The 19,223-nt window shown below is 64.0% G+C and overlaps 1 protein-coding gene across 6 annotated transcripts; it reads left to right on the top strand.

The window, feature by feature from the left end:
* The first annotated feature begins 136 nt into the window (after nt 1-136).
* PDLIM7 (PDZ and LIM domain 7) lies at nt 137-18,139 on the top strand. Of its 6 annotated transcripts, XM_075766364.1 has the most exons (25): nt 137-237; nt 1,657-1,763; nt 5,199-5,350; nt 5,673-5,703; nt 7,370-7,386; nt 8,016-8,170; nt 8,523-8,559; nt 9,273-9,311; nt 9,441-9,595; nt 9,966-10,002; nt 10,691-10,729; nt 10,858-11,012; nt 11,376-11,412; nt 11,936-11,974; nt 12,097-12,251; nt 12,607-12,643; nt 13,191-13,281; nt 13,521-13,836; nt 14,207-14,243; nt 15,323-15,381; nt 15,520-15,754; nt 15,829-16,009; nt 16,194-16,314; nt 16,786-16,901; nt 17,164-18,139. In XM_075766364.1, exons 2-25 carry the CDS (start codon nt 1,659-1,661, stop codon nt 17,248-17,250), a joined length of 2,433 nt encoding a protein of 810 aa, XP_075622479.1. In that variant the 5' UTR covers nt 137-237; nt 1,657-1,658; the 3' UTR covers nt 17,251-18,139. The 6 variants fall into 6 exon arrangements, with proteins under 6 accessions (XP_075622479.1, XP_075622480.1, XP_075622481.1 ...); XM_075766365.1 differs by lacking the exons at nt 10,858-11,012; nt 11,376-11,412; nt 11,936-11,974; XM_075766366.1 differs by lacking the exons at nt 8,523-8,559; nt 9,273-9,311; nt 9,441-9,595; ... (1 more) ...; nt 10,858-11,012; nt 11,376-11,412.
* The last annotated feature ends 1,084 nt before the right edge of the window (nt 18,140-19,223 follow it).

Below are 19,223 nucleotides of genomic sequence, written 5' to 3'. Positions count from 1 at the left end.
CGGGCGTGGGCCCCCGCCAGGGGGCGCCGTGGTACCCACCCCGGCAAAGCAGGCGCACGTGGTGATTGGCTGAGCCGTCCGCCGGCTCCGCCCTCTCCCGATCCCTATATAAGGTGAGGCCGGGCCGGGAGGGGGCGGTACCCCGAGTTCGAGTCCCGCATCCGCCCGCTTTGCTCCGCTCCCCGCTGCGGCGCCGCCCGCTCGGTCCCGCTCCGCCGGGGGCCCGGCTGGCTGCGGGTGAGTGAGTGCGGGAGGGCCGGGGTGTCCGTCCTCTGCCGGGGTTTGGGGGCATGAGGGGTGCAGGGCTGAGGCCTTGCGGCTGGGAGAAGGCGGTTGGTGGGGTCGGGCCCTGGCCCGTGTGGGGCAGGGTCGGGGTCTCCGTAGGGCGGGGCTGGGCCTAGGGTCGGGGTCGCTGTGGGGCAAGGCGGGGAGCCCCGTGTGGCAGGGCTGGGGTCTCCGACCCCGGGGAAGGGAGGCTGCGTGGGATGGGACGGGGAGGGGGACTGAGAGTCTCCGTGGGGCCGGATGCGGAGCGGAGCCCGGGGCTCCCCCGTGGGGCCAGGCCGGCAGCCCGACCCGGTAGCCTCTCGGGAGTAGGAGATCTGCCCAGCTTGGGGGTGCCGGGCACCCCCAGTCCAGCCCGGCCCCAGCCCCGCGGGGAGCTGCCTGCCCGCTCCGGGCCGCCTCGGTGCCGGCGTCTCGCTGAGACTTGCGCGGCCGCCGGGCGCCGGGAATGCCTGACACGCAGCCTTCCCCCGGCCCTCCCGAGCGGGGAGCGGGCTGGTGTCGTCTTACACGCCTTATATAGCCCGCTCCGGCCCGGGGAGAGCGGGGGCACGCTGGCCCCCGGCCCTGCAGCCTCTGCCGCCTCCCAGCTGGGAGCCCGCCGTCCCTTGCGAGCGGTGCGGGGGGGCCCCGGACCCCGGAGCCGGCCCTGTTCCCCCGCCTGGCAGCGGCGAGAGAGGTCCTGGGGGACTTCGCAGGGGCCTGGTGTCTCCTTCCAGGTGAGGGCTGGCTGGGAGGCTGGGGCTGTCAGCTGTCAGCGTGGCCCTGGCAGGCAGGGGAGCGCCGGGATTCCCTCTCCGCCGAAGCCCTGGCTCTGTGTGCGGAGATGGGCTCGCTCCCAGGCAGCATCTGCTCGGCTGGCTGCCGGAGTGCCAGGCTGGCTGCTCTGCCAGGCGCCTCGGGTGGCATCTCGCAGCTCCTGCGCTACTGCTGGTAATTCATCCGGCAAAAATGCTTCTGGTTCCCATCCTTCTGTACCTGCTGCTGCTTCTCAGTAGTCTGCAACGGTCTTGGTTTTCAGCAGTGTGAGTTTCTGGGGTGCCACAAGGGTTAGCACATCTCAGGTTTGGGAGAGGGAGAGCAGAGCCCACAGCCGCTCCACTGTGGGTGGCAGCGGGGCTGTGCCTGGCTCTCTGGCACTCGTCAGCATTAGCCTGGGCCCCTCAGCTCTGACGCTGCTGGAGGAGATGCTGATAGATTTGGGGTGCGTCTCTAACCACAGTGTAGGATGGTCGGGGTGGAGTTACTGCTGGAAGTGCAACCTGTCTTCTCCTGCCCCATCCTGCCAGGCGCCGGGCCCCCTCCTCATCTGTTCTCCCCACATTGTTCCTGTGTACCTTAACACCAGGATCACACCCTCTTCCCTTGCAGAGATGGGTGACATGGAGTCCTACAAGGTGATGCTGAACGGGCCAGCGCCCTGGGGCTTCAGGCTGCAGGGAGGGAAGGATTTCAGCATGCCACTCTCCATCTCCAGGGTAAGAGAAGTTGAGACCAGTGACACCCATTTGTCCCCCACTTTTGCGGGTGGGAGCTATGGCGGTTGCACCTGGGTGGCTGAGGCAGACCCACATGGGGGATGTGGATGAGCCAGGGCCCCAGGAACACTGCGTCCTGTCCTGCTTGGCTCTGCATAGCCTCCTCAGAGCCTTATCAGCCACGGTCCAGCACGGGGGTGTTCCGGGCAGAGGACCGCAGATGGGAAACACTGTACAGCCTCTGCAGAGTCATTCGAGCTGTTGGGGAGGGTGCAGGGCAGGCCCCTTCCAGAGCGTGCCCGCTGCAAGGGGAGGAGAGCCGCTCTCACTGTCTCTCAGCCACCGGGCCAGTTTCCCATTCTGCACCACAACACTGGGCTCAGCATCCCAGGACCCAGCTTGTGCCCTTCTGCTCTCCCTCCTGCTGTGTGACTCCCAGCTCTGCACCTGAACTGGCCCTGAAATGGGCAGGGAGGGGAAGAAAAGAAGCCTGCGTTGCTGCCTGCACTGCTGCCTGCACTGGGACATGGTTTCCTCTGCAAAACCAGCCTATTTTTCTAGCTTGAGCAAGAGCCGTTGTGCTGGTGGCTGCTCGTGGCTGAGGTGCCTGGTGTGAGCTGCTCCTGATGTGATGCTCACCGAGGCCAGGTCTGGCCCTGGGTGTGTGTGGGTCTCTGTCCCTGGATGGTCCAGTCACCCGAGTGGGTGCTGGCCGTGGCTCTGGCCACGCAATTGCCTTATAAGCCTTGGAATGCGACTGCATTGCCCGTGCCGCTGACGCTTGGGCAGCTGGCACGGAGGCTGCTTCTCGAAGGACAGCTTTGCTTGTGGCACTGCGTGGGGACCTGTTCCCAGCACGAGCCCGGCACCGTGCGTCTGTCCCAGAGGGGTGTGGGTCTCCACAGCACCCCAGCACAGAGCACGGACCCTGAGGGCACTGTGCAAGGCTGGAGTCACCAGGGCTGCTGCCCCGGGGCCTGCTGATCTCTGCCGAGCACGCAGAGACGGCTTCAGCGAGTTTATTCTCTAAAATATGTTTCTCTTGGCTGTGAGCCAGCGCTTAACAAAGGGTCTGGTCGGATGGAGGAGCCTCCCAGGGCAGGGGCCTTGTGAAGCAACAGCCCGCTGTGTGCGCGGGCCAGTGCTGCCCTTGGCTTGGGAACGCTGCTGGCCTGGGCAGGGCAGGCAGGAGCAGCGAGGCCATTCCCAGGGGATGTAGGCAGCTTTAGGGGGGCTCTCTAGTGAGGCTGGACTGTGGGGCAGTGGGCCCTGACTGGTGGGAAGGAGTGATCCTGTGCTGATCTACGCCCTGGAGGCATTCCCCAGCCCTAGAGCTCCTGCCTGGAGCATGCTGCTGGCCTTGGCCACGGCTTCCTTGAGCAAGGGTGCTGCCGGCAGGGCAGGCTGTCCTGCCAGGCCTCAGGGCTGCCAGGACGGGCTGGAAGGAGGTGTCCTGCCCTTACTTTGAGGGCTGCAGTGGGGTCTTGCTCTGTGGAGTTGTGGAGCACAAGGGAAAGTAGCACTGGTGCATGCTTTGGCTCTCAGCTGTGTCCATTGCTGTGACGCTACTGGGTGAGCTGCAAGGCTGCCTCAGCTTCGTGGTCACACGAAAGAGGTGCCACCCTGGTCCTCTCATGGCGAGGGGCTGATCCTGACACCTTGGCTAAGCAGGCTGCAAGACCATGGTCCTGAGCTGCTTGTGGTGGAGCTGGGGTAAGGGCTGGTGTCTGGGGAGCTGGGTGCTGTGTGGCACGTCCTGGCATCTGGCATCCAGGGAAGAGGAGAGACCCTTGGTGCTGCAGGCAGGATGGAGCTGGGGGATGCTGTGTGGGCCCTTGTGCAGGTGCCCAACTCCCCTCCATGCTAAGCGATACTCTGTCCGGGGTGCCCCAGCCCTGGATGGGGGCGGCTGGTGGGCACCTCGCTGGGTGCAGTTACGGACGGATGGGGAACAAAGAACTGGCTGGGCGGAGAGGGGAGGAAGGAAGCCCTGGTTAGCAGGGCCAGGCGGGAAGCAGGAGGGTTGGCACTGCCATGACTCTCAGTTGAGCTGGCACCTGCCAAAGGGGTTTCCTGGCGCAGAGAGTGAAGGGGAGCACGGCAGTGCTGGCCAGGCTGGGTGCGGCTGCATGACGCAGCCTGCTGTGCTCTCTCCTTCCTGGGCAGCCATGTGAAAACCTCTCCCAGCTCCTGCTCCTGTCTCCGAATCCACACAACTGCCCCGTGCCTTCCCCAGCCCTCCAGGGCAGTGAGCCGGGGTTTGTAGCAGCATGGCCAGGAGCTGGTTGGTGCCATTTGCTACCCAGGGCACCCTCCTGTGCCGGGCAGGAGGAGTGGGGGCACCGGAGGGGATAGCTATGTCCTGCTGGGGATGGTGGTGGGATGCAGGTGGAGCTGGACCGCATCCAGTCTGGGTGTGGAGTTTGGCCTCAAGTGGAGGGCCGGTGCTGGCCCCGGGAAGGGGAGCACAGCTCTGAGGCGAGCCGGGCCCTGTGCACGGGCAAGGAGGGGCTGGGGCTCGGCGGCAGGGATTTTTCAGCCCTCTGACGGCGCTGGGAATCTGGCTCGCTCCTTTTATGTTCATGTCGAACAGGACTTGAGGAAATACTTGGTCTGGGTCCAAGCGCCTCGAGTTCTTCCGTGCTGGAGGAGCAGGAATGGCTGCAGCCTGCCCACGTCTGTCTGTCTGTCAGGGCCTGGGTGCTGCGTGCGGCGCTCAGGGCCCTGGTTGCCTTCAGCTACGCATCCCTGGTGGGAGGGGAGGGCAGCCTCTGCTTCCCAGCACAGGGCTGACATAGAGCCATGCTGGGGGCAAGGCGCATCCCTGGCACCGTGGCTGGGCAGGGGAACCTGTGGCCATGCTCCTGGCTGCCCCAGTGGGGTGAGCTCTGGGGAGTGGCGTGGGTGGTGGCGGGTGTCTCCCTGCCCTGGGGGGGGCTCCCAGCTCTCTGTGGGGATGAGGTAGTGTCTGTGCCTGCCGGTACCGGGAGGGGAACGGGATGGGAGTGTGGAGGGCTGGGGGGAGTACCTGGGGGTGCGTCCCCTGTCTGCCCCCTTGCGCCAGGCGGAGGGCTGGACATGCCTGTGGTTCACAGTGAGACGTGGGCTGCCGAATAGGCCCTGACTCACTACACTCCTTCCTGCCCTGGGACCGTGGGGATGGCTCTGAGGGGTGGCTGGGCCTCCTGATGAGACTGAGCCAGCTGCCTCTGCTGTTCAGCATCATGGGGACGGGAACCCTGGGTGCTGGCATGGCTGCTAGCCGTGGGTCCCTACCTCCCCCAGGCCAGGCCTGTGTGTGTGTTCTGGGCTGGGCCTTGCATGAGCAAGCCTGGGCCCCAGCAGACCCTTGCTATCATGAGGACAAGGGCGTCCCTCTGCTCCTGTGTTGCCACTCAACCGGCCTGGCTCTCCCTGACTCTGTTTGTCCTGCAGCTGACGCCGGGTGGGAAGGCGGCCCAGGCTGGTGTGGGAGTGGGCGACTGGGTGCTGTACATCGACGGGGAGAGCACCAGCTCCATGACGCACATCGAGGCCCAGAACAGGATCCGCGCCTGCGGGGACAGGCTCTGCCTCACCCTGAGCAGGTATGATTTGTGGGTCCTGCAAACCTGGGGTCCCGGTGGGGCCAGAGCAGAGCCAGGGCCCTCTGCCCAGTACCATCTCCTGGCATTGCCGTCTCCTGGCATCACTGCTCCTTGCTCAGAGTCTGGCAGCCCCTGGATGGGCCCAAGGGCTCTGTTTGGCTGGATGAGGCTCACCCTGGCTGCTGGTCCTCACCCGCGAGCCATGGGGCAGTGCCAGCCAGCCATGGCTCCCCTTGGGTGCATGCTGTGTCCCTGGGGTACCAGCATCCCAGCAGTGGCTGGACCGGTTCCCACACCTGCCCAGCTGTCTCCTCTCTTGCAGAGCCCAGAACCACCTGGGGAAGCCGCAGAAGGTACGTGTTGCTCCTGGCGCTGCAGCGACAGCTCAGCCTTGTCTCAGGGGAGGGGAATCTCTGAGCATAGATGGACAAATGGACTTTGTTCCTGGGGCCTGCAGGCTTCTGAGGGACTGGGGTGTGTTTGGAGGGCTGGAAGACTCCCCACTGGAGGAACAGCTCTGACCCCTGGCACCACGGGATTGGAGGGAGCGGGGTCTGTCCAGTGGGTGCCTGGACCCTGGCTGCTGCCTGTCTGTGCCCCTGCTGGTGCTGGGTGCGGGCAGGGGTGCAGAGGGGCCGATGCAGGGAAGGAGGCCAGGCAGCCGCAGCACAGCCTCAGGGCCTCATGTTTGCTAGTGCTGGGGAGTGCCCTGGCACGGGGAGGCAGGGCTGGGGCCAGTGACCGGTGGCTCCTGGATGGAAACCTCCTGCATGCATTCAGCTTCATGCCGTGGGACAGTTACAATCGGCGTGTGTGCATGCACCACCCTGTCGCGGGCAGTAGCGAGCATCCGTGTCACTCTACTAATCCTCCAGTGACCGTCGGGCTGGGCTTGTGACTGCTGTCACTGGGCTGGGAGCCCTGTGGAGAGAGGTGCCAGCCTGGCAGAGCTGGTATCTGAGGTGCACGTGCTGTGCTGTCCGACTTCCCTACCTGGCTGCCTGCTGCGCTGCCTGGCCCGGGGCTGCCCCTTGCATGCTGCTTGACGTGTGAGCCTGTGTCTGTATGTTTTGTCTCGCTCAGGACTCACTCCCCTGCTCTGAACCCCTGAAATATAACTTCGCTCCCAGCACCGCCCTCAACAAAACAGCTCGGCCCTTTGGGGCCGGCTCGCCTCCGAACCCACGGTCCGGGCTGGTGACGAAACCTGTGACGTACACGCCCCTGGCGCCTACCTGCACCCCCCAGCACAATGGGTATGTTGCTGTCCGTCCTGCTCCCCGAGGATCGGGGGAGCCTGCTGCCTGGTCCTGCTGCGCCTTGCATGCCAGGCACCCGTGGGTGGGAGTGGGTGATGGTGCCTGTGCCAGGGTCCCCTGATGGCTGGTGCTGAGGTGGCACAACAGGACTGTCACACGTGGGGATACACAGCCACGCACATGCTGGTCCCTCGCTCAGGGATGTGTCAGCCTGTGGGGAGTCCCGCAGGGAATGACACGGTGGTTGTAGCAGGACGCTCACTGGCATCTGCAGCAGCAGGGAAGCAGTGGCTGAGTTGTGTCCACCAACCAGTGCCTGCCCAGGGACATCCTGCCGGTCCCCCAGCTGCCGGGATGGGCTGGACAAAGGGAAGCCCTCAAGCCCTGCGCAGCGCCATCCTCACCCTGCTTGCAGGGAAGAAGCTCCCACCTCTGCAGGCTGCCCACCTGGCTGCCGTGTGTCTGGCAGCTGCTGGTCCCTGCTGAGAGCTGCTGTGGTGCCCTGAAACTGGGCAATGGGGGGGGATGCAGCCCTGGCTGTCCTGGGCACCCAGGAGTGCTTTGGGGGGCTGAGGGAGGAATCTGCCCCTGCGTCCCAGTGTGCTCCCAGCCCTGGGAGAGCTGGGCATAGTTCTTGGGGGTAGGGGGACTGGTGCAGGCCATAGGTGAGCTCTGGAAGCTTCTCAGGTACTGCGGGTCTAATTTCACCTTCCTTTTTCTTTCTTTCTCTCTTCCCTTTCTCTTTCCCTCTCCCCTACAGGTGCTGAGCCTTGACAAGTCAGTAAGCCTTTTACCTGCTCTCTCTATCCTCCCTGCATGCCTCTTCCCTGCTAGTGCCCCATTCTCCAGGGCAGGGCCAGCCTGGGGACAGGCAGCAACGCTGCTCTGCCCATGGGGGTGGGTCGTTCCTGGCAGCACGCTGTTCCTAGCCTGAAGGGCGAGCGCTGCCTGTCTCTGCCGGCTGCTGAGGCCCTGGAGTGTCCTCACGTGTGGTCCCTTCCCTCCTCCCCGAGATGTGGCTCGGCTGGGTGAGGGTCCTCACCAGGGCCAGGCAGGCGGGTGGCATTACCACGGGCACCACAGGTGTTCGCTGGGCACTCCTGCAGCTCCTCTGATGCTCTAATGGTGATTTTTTGACCTTGGCTGATTCGTGCCCTGTCCTTTCCCCTCCTGGCCCTTGGGGGCCAGTCTTAGACTGCCAGGAATGGTGGTCAGTCCTGAGTCAGTCCTTAATGGGCCCTTCCTATGCGAAGGAGGAGCAGGGGGCGTGGGGAGGAAGGCATCGTGCAGTGTCTCAGGTTCTGGTGTGTGCTGTGGGTTCTGTGCCAGGAAAAGTGTGGGGCTGCCCCAGGGAGGTGATGCCGTGGGGATCTGTCAGACTTGACAGACAACTCTGTTGCTCGCAGGCAGCCCCCGCAGCCGCTGGAGCCCCCCAGCACCCCCACGTGCGACCCTGTGAAGTTGCAGCTGATAGAGGATGCTGAGAACTGGCAGCCCCGCACCGGGACCTCCCAGTCCCGCTCCTTCCGCAAACTGGCCCGGCTGACGGGCACAGACAGCAGTGAGTTCCTGCAGGGCCCAGCATTGCCTGACTGCCTGGTTTTGCTGGGGCAACTGGTGCTGCACAAAGGCCATGGTGCATCGTGGCACTGGAGTGTTGGTTTTGGCCCTGTGTGGCCCCTCCAGGGAGGCTGAGCTGGCAGGAGCTGCCTGGGGTTGTGTGTGGGCTCGTGGTGGTGCCGCAGGGCTGGGGCTGTGCTCTGCCCCGTGGCCCGGCAGGGCTGGGTGTTGGTGTTGGGCAGGAGGGTGGCGGGAGGAGACGTCCGTTTTCCTGCCTTTGCCTTCCTGCTGTCTCTGGGCCTTGGTTGCTGCAGACTGACTCTGTCTCCTCCTTTCTCTCCTGCTGCACTCAGTGGAGGATCATGAGGATGAGCTTGTTAAAAAGCCCAGGTAAGGGGAACATGTGTCAGGGCAGCAGCAGGAGCCACGGAGATGCCCACTTGGGGCTCAGCCCATGTGGCTGGTTTGCACTCACTGCTTGCAGTGATGCCACTGAAGCTCTTTGCCCTGTTGTTTTTTCTCTCCTCTCCTTCTCTGTCCTCCCGTTCCCTTTCTGTCCTCTCCCCAAAGCCAAGCTGTTGGCAGAACCACAGAGTCCACCCTGTGCTCACCTTGCGATGGGCGCTGCCAACGCTCAGCCACTGCTCTGACTGTCACCTCAGGAGGGTCCTGCCTGGGCACCCACCTGTCAGGCAGGCTGTCCCCAACAGGGTGTCCCCATGCTGGGTGTGCTGGGCAGGACCCGCTGGGCACTACTGGCACTGAGCTGACGAGGCCAAGCTGCACTGTTGCTTCTTGAGCAAATGGGATCTGGAAGAGGCTGCTGGCACTGGCAACACCTTGCTGAGGGTGTCAGTAGGTGCTGGGCAGCTCCTGGACCTGGGACACAATGCCTTGTGAGCCTGACGTGGGGCTGCAGGGTGGGTGGGTAGAGCTTGGGTGAGTGTCACTGGCTTTTCTGTGGGCCTGAGTTGTGGCTGGGAGGCTGGTCTGGTGTGAATGCTGCTGGCTTCTCCGTGGGGCTGGGGGTGCGTATGGGAAAGAGGCACTGAGCCATGAGTTAACCATTGACTGTTGTGCCGCCGTTTTTTCTGATGCCACAGGGATGCCCAGGGGTTTGGCTGGGGCATATGGGAGCAGTGGTGAGTGCTGGGGTCTGGCGAGGGGGTTGGTGTGTGTGAGGGCACCTTTGGGAGAGCTGCCCCATGCTGCAGTGCCAGGCAGGGCGCGTGCTTGGTGCTGGCTGAGTACCTGCCCTCTGTCACTCACAGGCAGTCCATGCAGATGCCGGAGCCCCCCAGCACCCCCACGTGCGACCCCGGGAAGTTGCGGCTGATAGAGGACGCTGAGGACTGGCAGCCCCGCACCGGGACCTCCCAGTCCCGCTCCTTCCGCAAACTGGCCCAGCTGACGGGCACAGACGGCAGTGAGTTCCTGCAGGGCCCGGTGCTGGCTGGCTGCTTAGGAGGGCCTGGCTTTGCCAGGGCAGCCAGTGTCTGAGGGGTGTCAGAGGCTGTGGGGTGATGCGGTAGCAGGGGCTTTGGTTTTGGGCCCGTGTGGCGCCTCTGGGGCAGTTCAGCCCTTGGGGCTGCCTGGGGCTGTGTGTGGGCTCGTGGTGGTGCCGCAGGGCTGGGGCTGTGCTCTGCCCCGTGGCCCGGCAGGGCTGGGCGTTGGCGTTGGGGCAGGAGGGTGGCAGGAGGAGACGTCCGTTTTCCTGCCTTTGCCTTCCTGCTGTCCCTGGGCCTTGGTTGCTGCAGACTGACTCTGTCTCCTCCTTTCTCTCCTGCCGTGCTCAGTGGAGGATCGTAAGGATGAGCTTGTTAAAAAGCCCAGGTAAGGGGAATGTGTGCCAGGGCGGCAGCAGGAGCCACAAGGGTGCCCACTGAGCCCTGGCTCAGCCCACCTGGCTGGTTCACCCTTGGTACTTGTGGTGACTCTGGAAGCTCTTTGCCCTGTTGCTGTTTCTTCTCTCCTCCTTCTCCATCCTCCTGTTCCCTCTCTGTCCTCTCACTCTCACCAGAGCTGAACTGTTGGCAGAGCTGCAGAGCCTGCCCTGCACTCGCCCCACGATGGGCACTGATGGTGCTTGGGCACTGCTCTGACCATCACCTCGGGAGGGTCCTGCCCGGGCATCCACTTGCCAGGCAGGCTGTGGCTGTCCCCAACAGGGACGTACTAACAGGGGAATGCGTTCACATTCCGTGTATGCCGGGCAGGACCTGCTGGCACGGTGCTGGGGAGGCCAAACTGCATGGAGGTGTCACGAATGCGGTGGGTAGGGGCAGCTGGTGGCACTGGCAACACCTTGCTGGGGGTGTCAGGAGGTGCTGGGCAGCACCTGGACCTGGGTCACAATGTCCCGTGGGGCTGCGGGGTGGCTGCAAGGCTGGTTGGGAGTGAATGTTGTCGGCATCTTCGTGTGGCTTATGTCTCTGTGGTGCTGGAGGTACGTATGGGAGGGAGGCACTGAGCCATGGGTCAACTGTTGACTGTTGTGCCGCCATTTTTTCTGGTGCCACAGGGATACCCATGGGTCCAGCTGGGGCATGGGGGAGCAGCGGTGAGTACCAGGGTCTGGCAAGGGGTTGGTGTGTGTGAGAGCACCTTTGGGAGAGCCACCTTGTGCTGTAGTGCCAGGCAGGGTGCGTGCTCGGTGCCAGCTGAGCACCTGCCCTCTGTCACTCGCAGGCAGCCCCCACAGCTGCTGGAGCCCCCCAGCACCCCCACATGCGACCCCGGGAAGTTGCGGCTGATAGAGGACGCTGAGGACTGGCAGCCCCGCACCGGGACCTCCCAGTCCCGCTCCTTCCGCAAACTGGCCCGGCTGACGGGCACAGACGGCAGTGAGTTCCTGCAGGGCCCGGTGCTGGCTGGGGGTGCTGGGCTTTGCCATGGTATTAAGAACCCAGTGGAGGCCTATGTGGCACTTGAGAATTGATTTTTGGCCCCATGTGGTAACTCTGGGCAGGGTTGAGCTGGCAGGAGCTGCTCAGGGCTCTGCGTGGACTGGGGCCATGTGGGGGCTCGTAGTGGTGCTGCTGGGCTGGGGCTATGCTCTGCCCCACTGCTGGGCAGGGGTATGAGATTGGGACGTTGAGGTGGGAGAAGAGGTCAGTTTTCCTCCTTTCCCTTCCCTTTCTGCTGTCCCCGGGCCTCGGTTGCCACAGACTGACTCTGTCTCCTCCTTTCTCTCCTGCTGCACTTAGTGGAGGATCATAAGGATGAGCTTGTTCAAAAGCCCAGGTAAGGGGAGCATGTGCCAGGGCGGCAGCAGGAGCCACGAGGGTGCCCACTCGGGACTTAGCCCACACAGCTGGTTCACCCTCGCGCTGCCTGCCTGTGGTGACTCTGGGGAAGCTCTTTGCTCTGTTGCTTCTTTTCTCTCCTCCTCCTCTGTCCTCAGCTGGGTTCTCCCACACTGAGCTATCCCAATGCCAAGTGTGCTGGGCAGGACCCACTGGCACTGCTGGCACCGAGCTGAGGAGACCAAGCTGCAGCGAGGTGTCCCAGACACAGGGGGTAGGGGCAGCTGGTGGCACTGGCAACACCTTGCTGGGGGTGTCAGGAGGTGCTGGGCAGCACCTGGACCTGGGTCACAATGTCCAGTGGGGCTGCGGGGTGGCTGCAAGGCTGGTTGGGAGTGAATGTTGTCGGCATCTTCGTGTGGCTCATGTCTCTGTGAGGCTGGGGGGTGTGTATGGGAGGGATGCACTGAGCCGTGGGTCAACCATTGACTGTTATGCCATTGACTTTTCCAATATCACAGGGATACCCGTGGGTCCAGCTGGGGCACGGGGGAGCCATGGTGAGTGCTGGGGTCTGGCAAGGGAGTCAGCATGTGCGAGGGCCCCTTTGGGAGCGCTTCCGTGTACCAAAGCAGGGTGCGTGCTCGGTGCCAGCTGAGCGCCTGCCCTCTGTCACTCACAGGCAGCCCCCGCAGCCGCTGGAGCCCCCCAGCACCCCCACGTGCGACCCCGGGAAGTTGCGGCTGATAGAGGATGCTGAGGACTGGCAGCCCCGCACCGGGACCTCCCAGTCCCGCTCCTTCCGCAAACTGGCCCAGCTGACGGGCACAGACGGCAGTGAGTTCCTGCAGGGCCCGGTGTTGGCTGGGGCAGCTGGAGTTTGCTGGGGTAACCAGGATCTGGTAGAGGCTGTGGGGTGATGTGGCAACGAGTGCTTGATTTTTAGCTCCAAGTCAGCCCTCCAGGGAGGCTGAGCTGGCAGGAGCTGCCCGGGGTTGTGTGTGGGCTCGTGGTGGTGCCGCAGGGCTGGGGCTGTGCTCTGCCCCGTGGCCCGGCAGGGCTGGGTGTTGGTGTTGGGCAGGAGGGTGGCGGGAGGAGACGTCCGTTTTCCTGCCTTTGCCTTCCTGCTGTCCCTGGGCCTTGGTTGCTGCAGACTGACTCTGTCTCTTCCTTTCTCTCCTGCCGTGCTCAGTGGAGGATCGTAAGGATGAGCTTGTTAAAAAGCCCAGGTAAGGGGAGCATGTGCCAGGGTGGCAGAGGAGCGGTATACAGGGCTGCATGTCCCAGGAAGAACTCTGGGCACTGCTGGCTCTGAGCTGGGGGTGCCATTCTGCACCTTGGCCTCTCTGGTATATGGGTACTGGAGGAGGCTGATGGCACTGGGAAAACCCGGCTTGGGGGTGGTGGGAGGTGCTGGGCAATGCCTGGACCTCAGGCATGATGTCCTGTGAGCCTGGCATGGGGCTGCCAGGCAGCTGGGTAGAGCTGGGTGAGTGTCACCAACTGGTTTGACCCCACTGCTTGCGGTGATGCTGAGGAAGCTCTCTGCCCTGTTGCTGTTTCTTCTCTCCTGTCTGCTCCATGATCCTGTTCCCTCTCTGTCCTCTCCCTCTGACCAGAGCCGAGCTGTTGCTGGAACTGCAGAGCCCGCTCTGCGCTGGCCCTGCAACGGGCACTGCCAGCGCTCAGCCACTGCACCTACTGTCACCTTGGGAGGATCCTGCCCAGGCACCTGCCTGCCAGGCAGGCTGTCCCCAAACAGGGTGTCCTTTACAGGGGAATGTCCCCATGTCAAGTGTGCTGGGCAGGACCTGCTGGCACTGAGCTGAGGACACCAAGCTGCAGCGAGGTGTCCCAGACACAGGGGGTAGGGGCAGCTGGTGGCACTGGCAACACCTTGCTGGGGGTGTCAGGAGGTGCTGGGCAGCACCTGGACCTGGGTCACAATGTCCCGTGGGGCTGCGGGGTGGCTGCAAGGCTGGTTGGGAGTGAATGTTGTCGGCATCTTCGTGTGGCTTGTGGGGCTGGGGATAGGTACAGGAATGATACACTGAGCCATGGGTCAACCATTGACTGTTGTGCCGCCGTTTTTTTCTGATGCCACAGGGATACCCGTGGGTCCAGCTGGGGCACGGGGGAGCCATGGTGAGTGCTGGGGTCTGGCAAGGGAGTCAGCATGTGCGAGGGCCCCTTTGGGAGCGCTTCCGTGTACCAAAGCAGGGTGCGTGCTCGGTGCCAGCTGAGCGCCTGCCCTCTGTCACTCACAGGCAGCCCCCGCAGCCGCTGGAGCCCCCCAGCACCCCCACGTGCGACCCCGGGAAGTTGCGGCTGATAGAGGACGCTGAGGACTGGCAGCCCCGCACCGGGACCTCCCAGTCCCGCTCCTTCCGCAAACTGGCCCGGCTGACGGGCACAGACGGCAGTGAGTTCCTGCAGGGCCCGGTGCTGGCTGGCTGCTTAGGAGGGCCTGGCTTTGCCAGGGCAGCCAGTGTCTGAGGGGTGTCAGAGGCTGTGGGGTGATGCGGTAGCAGGGGCTTTGGTTTTGGGCCCGTGTGGCGCCTCTGGGGCAGTTCAGCCCTTGGGGCTGCCTGGGGCTGTGTGTGGGCTCGTGGTGGTGCCGCAGGGCTGGGGCTGTGCTCTGCCCCGTGGCCCGGCAGGGCTGGGCGTTGGCGTTGGGGCAGGAGGGTGGCAGGAGGAGACGTCCGTTTTCCTGCCTTTGCCTTCCTGCTGTCCCTGGGCCTTGGTTGCTGCAGACTGACTCTGTCTCCTCCTTTCTCTCCTGCTGCACTCAGTGGAGGATCATGATGATGTGTTTGTTAAAAAGCCCAGGTAAGGGGAACGTGTGTCAGGGCAGCAGCAGGAGCTACAGGGCTGCATGTCCCGGACAGGGCCCGATGGGCATTGCTGGCACCGAGCTGGGGATGCCGAGCTGCGCCATGGTGTCCTGGACACAGTGGGTTGGGGGTGGCTGGTGGCACTGGCAAAACCTTGCTGGGAGTGTTGTGATGTTTGGGCAGTGTCTGGACCTGAAGCACAATGTCCTGTCAGCCTGGCATGGGGCTTTGGGGTGGCCCGGCAGAGCTGGGTGAGTGCCGCCGGCTTCTCCCTGTGTGGGTGCAGGGAAGGGAGCCAGGGTTGAGTGGAGGGGGCACTCCTTGCCCTGTGCAGCCAGGCAGAGGTGGTACACAGCACCCCTTTTTTTACCGCCTTTGGCTCTCTGCAATGCCTCCTGTCCTGGCGCCATGACCGCTGGGTCCCAGCTCTGCCCGGTTTGCTCTGCTGCAAATCAATGCTCCTGGTTTTGTAGCTGTCTCCTTGGCTTTGCCCTGGAGAGGCACAGAGCCACCGGCTTTCTCCTCTCTCTGGTGGGCTGTGCCTCTCTGGCCCCAGCTTGCCCTGCCTGCTCCCAAACCCAGTGCTGGCAGCCTACCAGGGGGCAAAGGCCCTGCCTAGCCAGCAAGGGATGGCAGAGCCCTGCTTGTCCCCAGTTCTGCCGGAGCTGGACCTTGGGGCTCCCTGTGCTGGGTCAGGTCCAAGCCCCTTTGCACCGCAAATGAGGCTGGGGGTGACCATCACGTGTGAGCAGGCAGCCGGGGTCTGTGTCCTCCCTGGTGTACCTGGTCAGGCTGGAGCAGCCCAGAGCTGGATGTGGGACCCTAGCAGGCCTGCGTTCCCTCCCACCGCTCCCCAGACCACCGTGATGCGTGCCAGAGACCCTGGAGATGCTGTGTTTTCATAGGGCTGAAGGTGCTTGGCTTGATACCCCATCACCAAGCGAGTTACCAGCTGGGCACGGGGGCTTGGCCAGCTCCTGCCTGCTTGTTGGGGTGGGGGGCCCTGCCTGCACACACAGGCCAACTGGGCAGTGGGGTGAGTGGGGCAGGCTGGATTAACTGCTTGTTCTGTAGCCAGGTCTCCGTGCTGGACCCATCCCCTGGAGCAGCAATGAAGACTGAGTCGGGACTGGGTGAGTAAGATGTTTCCTCTGGGCTCAGGGGGAGAGGAGTGGGGGTGCTGGGGGATGCTGCTTGCCCAGCCACGGGCGCTGGGAAGGGGCTGCTGAGGGATCGGGAGCACTGTCCTGGAGACTTGCATATGTGTGCAGCCCCCAGGACCCCCGCTGCCACCCCTGGCCCTACTAGCCGCCCACCCTGGGCTGTGGACCCTTCATTCGCCGAGCGCTATGCCCCAGACAAGACAAGCACGGTGGTGAGCAAGCACAGCCAGCCGGCCACACCGACCCCCATGCAGAACCGCAGCTCCATCGTGCAGGCAGCCCAGCAAGCCCCTGAAGGGCCCGGCCGCACGCCCCTCTGCTACAAGTGCAACAAGGTCATCAGGTGAGTCCTGGCCACCACCGCTGCCACGCCGGTGTCCTGGGCCCCAGTGTGGCTGACATGGCTCTGTCCTGCAGAGGACGCTACCTGGTGGCGCTGGGACATTATTACCACCCCGAGGAGTTCACCTGCTGCCAGTGCAGGAAGGTGCTGGATGAGGGTGGCTTCTTCGAGGAGAAAGGCTCCATCTTTTGCCCCAAGTGCTATGACACGCGCTACGCGCCCAGCTGCACCAAGTGTAAGAAGAAGATCACCGGGGTGAGTGTCCCTCAGCCTGCCCCATGCCTCCTGTCCCTGCTCCCCGCTCACCTACGGGTCCCCAGCTCTGTCCTTTCCCATCCTGATCCCATCTCCAGGGATCCCTTGTCCCTTTCTGCCCTGGGTGGGGGTTCCCCATGATGCAGGGTGGTCCTGCCACCAGCTGACAGCAGTTCACCTCCAGGAGGTCATGCATGCACTGAAGATGACCTGGCACGTGCAGTGCTTCACTTGTGCTGCCTGCAAAACTCCCATCCGCAACCGTGCCTTCTACATGGAGGAGGGACAGCCCTACTGTGAGAGAGGTAGGACCCGGGGACCCCACGTGCCACCCCGCGTGGCTCCGGGGCACCAGGGAATGTCGGGGCTCAGCATCTGCCCATGGGGCTGGGGGGTGATGCCCTGTGCTGCGGGGATCTCCCCAGGCCATGGGGAAGGCAGGGACCTCCCTCCTGTAGCCCTGAGCCCTCCATCCCTGTCCTCCCTGGTTGCTGGGTAGTGACATCGCTCCCATGTTGCCATGGTGATGACGGAGGATGTACATCAAAGGGGAGTACTGCATCCTGGGAGATGAGGTTTACCTCTTTCCTGTGGCCTGGTGGCGGCCGGCACAGGGATCTCACCCGGGTGTCTCAGGCATTGTCCCCCTGGGGCTGGGCAGCAAAATGTCCCCAGGCTGTGCCTGCGGGATCCCAGCTGTGCTGCAGCCCTGCTCCCCGGGGACGAGGGGCTGCAGTGTGGGGGATTGCTGACCTGGGCTCTACCTCTCCTCACAGACTACGAGAAGATGTTTGGCACCAAGTGCCGTGGCTGTGACTTCAAGATTGACGCTGGGGACCGGTTTCTGGAGGCGCTGGGGTTCAGCTGGCATGACACTTGCTTCGTCTGTGCGGTGAGCCGTGTGCCTCCCTCCCCGGCTGCTGGTGGGGCCCGTGGCTCTCCCTGGCAGTCATGCCCTGTGTGGGGTACACCAGCAGCGTGGGGTCCCTGCTGCCACGTGGTTTTGCCCACTTGGCTCTGTGCTGGTGGCTCGGGGCCCTGCTCTGAGCCTGCTGTTCCCTGGCTTCTGTGCGATGCTGGTGCTGAGCCCTGGGTGGCGGGGGGGACTGGTGGCTCAGCCCCCCTGACCTGACCACCTGCACTCTCCTCCCCAGATCTGCCAGACCAACCTGGAAGGGAAAACGTTCTACTCCAAGAAGGACAAACCGCTCTGCAAGAGCCACGCTTTCTCCCATGTGTGAGGGGTGGGAGTTCAGCTGCGCCCACGTGTGCCCCTGGCCCTGCATGCTCCTCTTCCCCAACCCCCCCACTCCCCCCACTGCCCCCAGGGAGCCAGGCTGGACCCTCACCCCTTCCCCTTGCTCCCACCTCTTTCCTGGCAGCTCCTGGCCCAGCTCCAGCTGCAGACAGCGCTGGGCCTCGAGCCCCTCATAGCTGCGTGGCTGCTTCTGTACCCCCAGCTGGCCCTAGGAGCCCCGGAAGGGAACACCGCATGGGTCTCCTGCCCCCCGGCCACACAGCGTGGTGGCCGTGGCCATGCCGAGGCTGGAGTCAGGGAGGGTCTGGCACAGCAGGGCTGTTCCCTTGCTCGGCTAGGGCCTGGCGGCCTGGCAGCTTAGCACTGGGGCAGGGATGCTCCTAGCACATCCCTGAGTGGGTGAGGACCAGTCTCCCAGCCCCCTGCCAAGCTCTCCCCCACCTTCCCTGCTGCGTGCTTAGTGCACAGGGCTGGAGACCCGGCCCTGCTTCCCTGCCAGCGCCCTGCCCGCGGCAACCCCCTGGCCACCCTGCAAACCACTGCGGTGGCTTCCTACCCCGGCTGTGTGCCGGGGGGGGTCTGTGCCTCGTGTCCCCCCAACCAACTGGCCTGCTGCTCTCCTGGGGCCCAGCCGTGCCGGGAAGCAGGGCAGTGTGCCAAGCCCTCCTGGCCACGGGCTGGCAGCGTGTGCTGATGGCTGGCTGACCGGCGGGTTCCCACAAGGCTTGGGAACAATTTCCTACCAAAGAGCGCCTGCCACCGCTGTCCCAGGCCTGTAAATGCCTCTCCCAAACCCACACTCTCCGATCGGGCTGCCTCTGATGTAGCCACGGTGCTTTTAGTGCCTTTAATAAACACTTCTCTGCAAGTGCCGGCTGCCTCGAGGCCTGTGGTTTCACTGAATGAGGCGCGGCCGGCTGGGAAGGTCACGCTCAACCCTCGCCCTGCTCTCCCTCAGGGCCTGACTCAGCTCACTCCAGCTTTCCGGGGGAAATCTTTGCCTTGGATTTGTCCTCTGCCTGTGTCAGCCTGGGCTGGACCCCTCATGTCACCTGGCTCATCCCGCTGTCTTCATAGCAGGCAAGACTGCTAACAGAGGTGGCAATTAATCCACAGGGCAAAGCTGCAGCAAGGGGAAACGGGGCAGATGTCCAACCCTGCAGGGACATCCCCGCTCACTGGGTGGTGTCCCCTGGTCCCTGCTGTGCCCTTGCCCCGAGTCTTGCACAGAGGACAAGAAGTCATGGGGCACGCGTGGGCCACATGCACCGGCTCTGGGCGCGCTCTGGCGTAGAGCAGCCAAGCGTTTGCTCATGCGATGCAGCTGCTGTCCCGAAGGACGGGTGCGAGGCTGCGCCGGCACCTCCAGCTGGAATGGGCTCCGGGGCAGTGGGTGTGGGGAAGAGCCACTCCTTCTGCTCTGGCAGCTGGAACGGTCATTAATAATTGCAGCTCTTGCCACGATGAGCAATTGTAATCTACTGGAAGGTTCTGCCGGGGGCAGGAGCTGGCTGCGGGAAGCCAAATGCCTCCCAGCATCACCTAGAGATGGCCTGTGCCTGCGGTGCCATGTCTCTGTGGTGCCAGCTGCAGAAGTGCAAAACCCCGTCAAAGGTGAGGAGGGGAAAGCAGGAGTGATGGAGGCAGGCTGGGGCTGGGCTGGGGCACACGGCGACGATGGGATGGTCACACCAAGGAGCAGCAAGGACATGGCTGCGAAAAGGGACAGAAACAGCCGGTGTCTGCCTGGCAGAGCCAGCACGAGCAGGGAGGTGGTAAGTGCCCGAGCGTGACTCCCAGCTGCGCAGCCAAGGTCAGGGGAAGCGCAGGGTAAGGTGAGGTGACTGTGGCCCCATGTGAGCAGCCACCGAGCCAGCCCTGGCTCAGCTAGGACAGCAAACCATGAGAGGAGGGCAGGAAAGGGGCAGGGGGAGGCAGCCGTGCAAGACGGAGCCC

This window comes from Balearica regulorum, chromosome 14, assembly GCF_011004875.1.
Source record: "Balearica regulorum gibbericeps isolate bBalReg1 chromosome 14, bBalReg1.pri, whole genome shotgun sequence".
In the NCBI taxonomy this organism is placed as follows: Eukaryota; Metazoa; Chordata; class Aves; order Gruiformes; family Gruidae; genus Balearica; species Balearica regulorum.
Note: the sequence above shows the minus strand (reverse complement) of the source record. Positions and strands in the feature narration are given on the sequence as shown.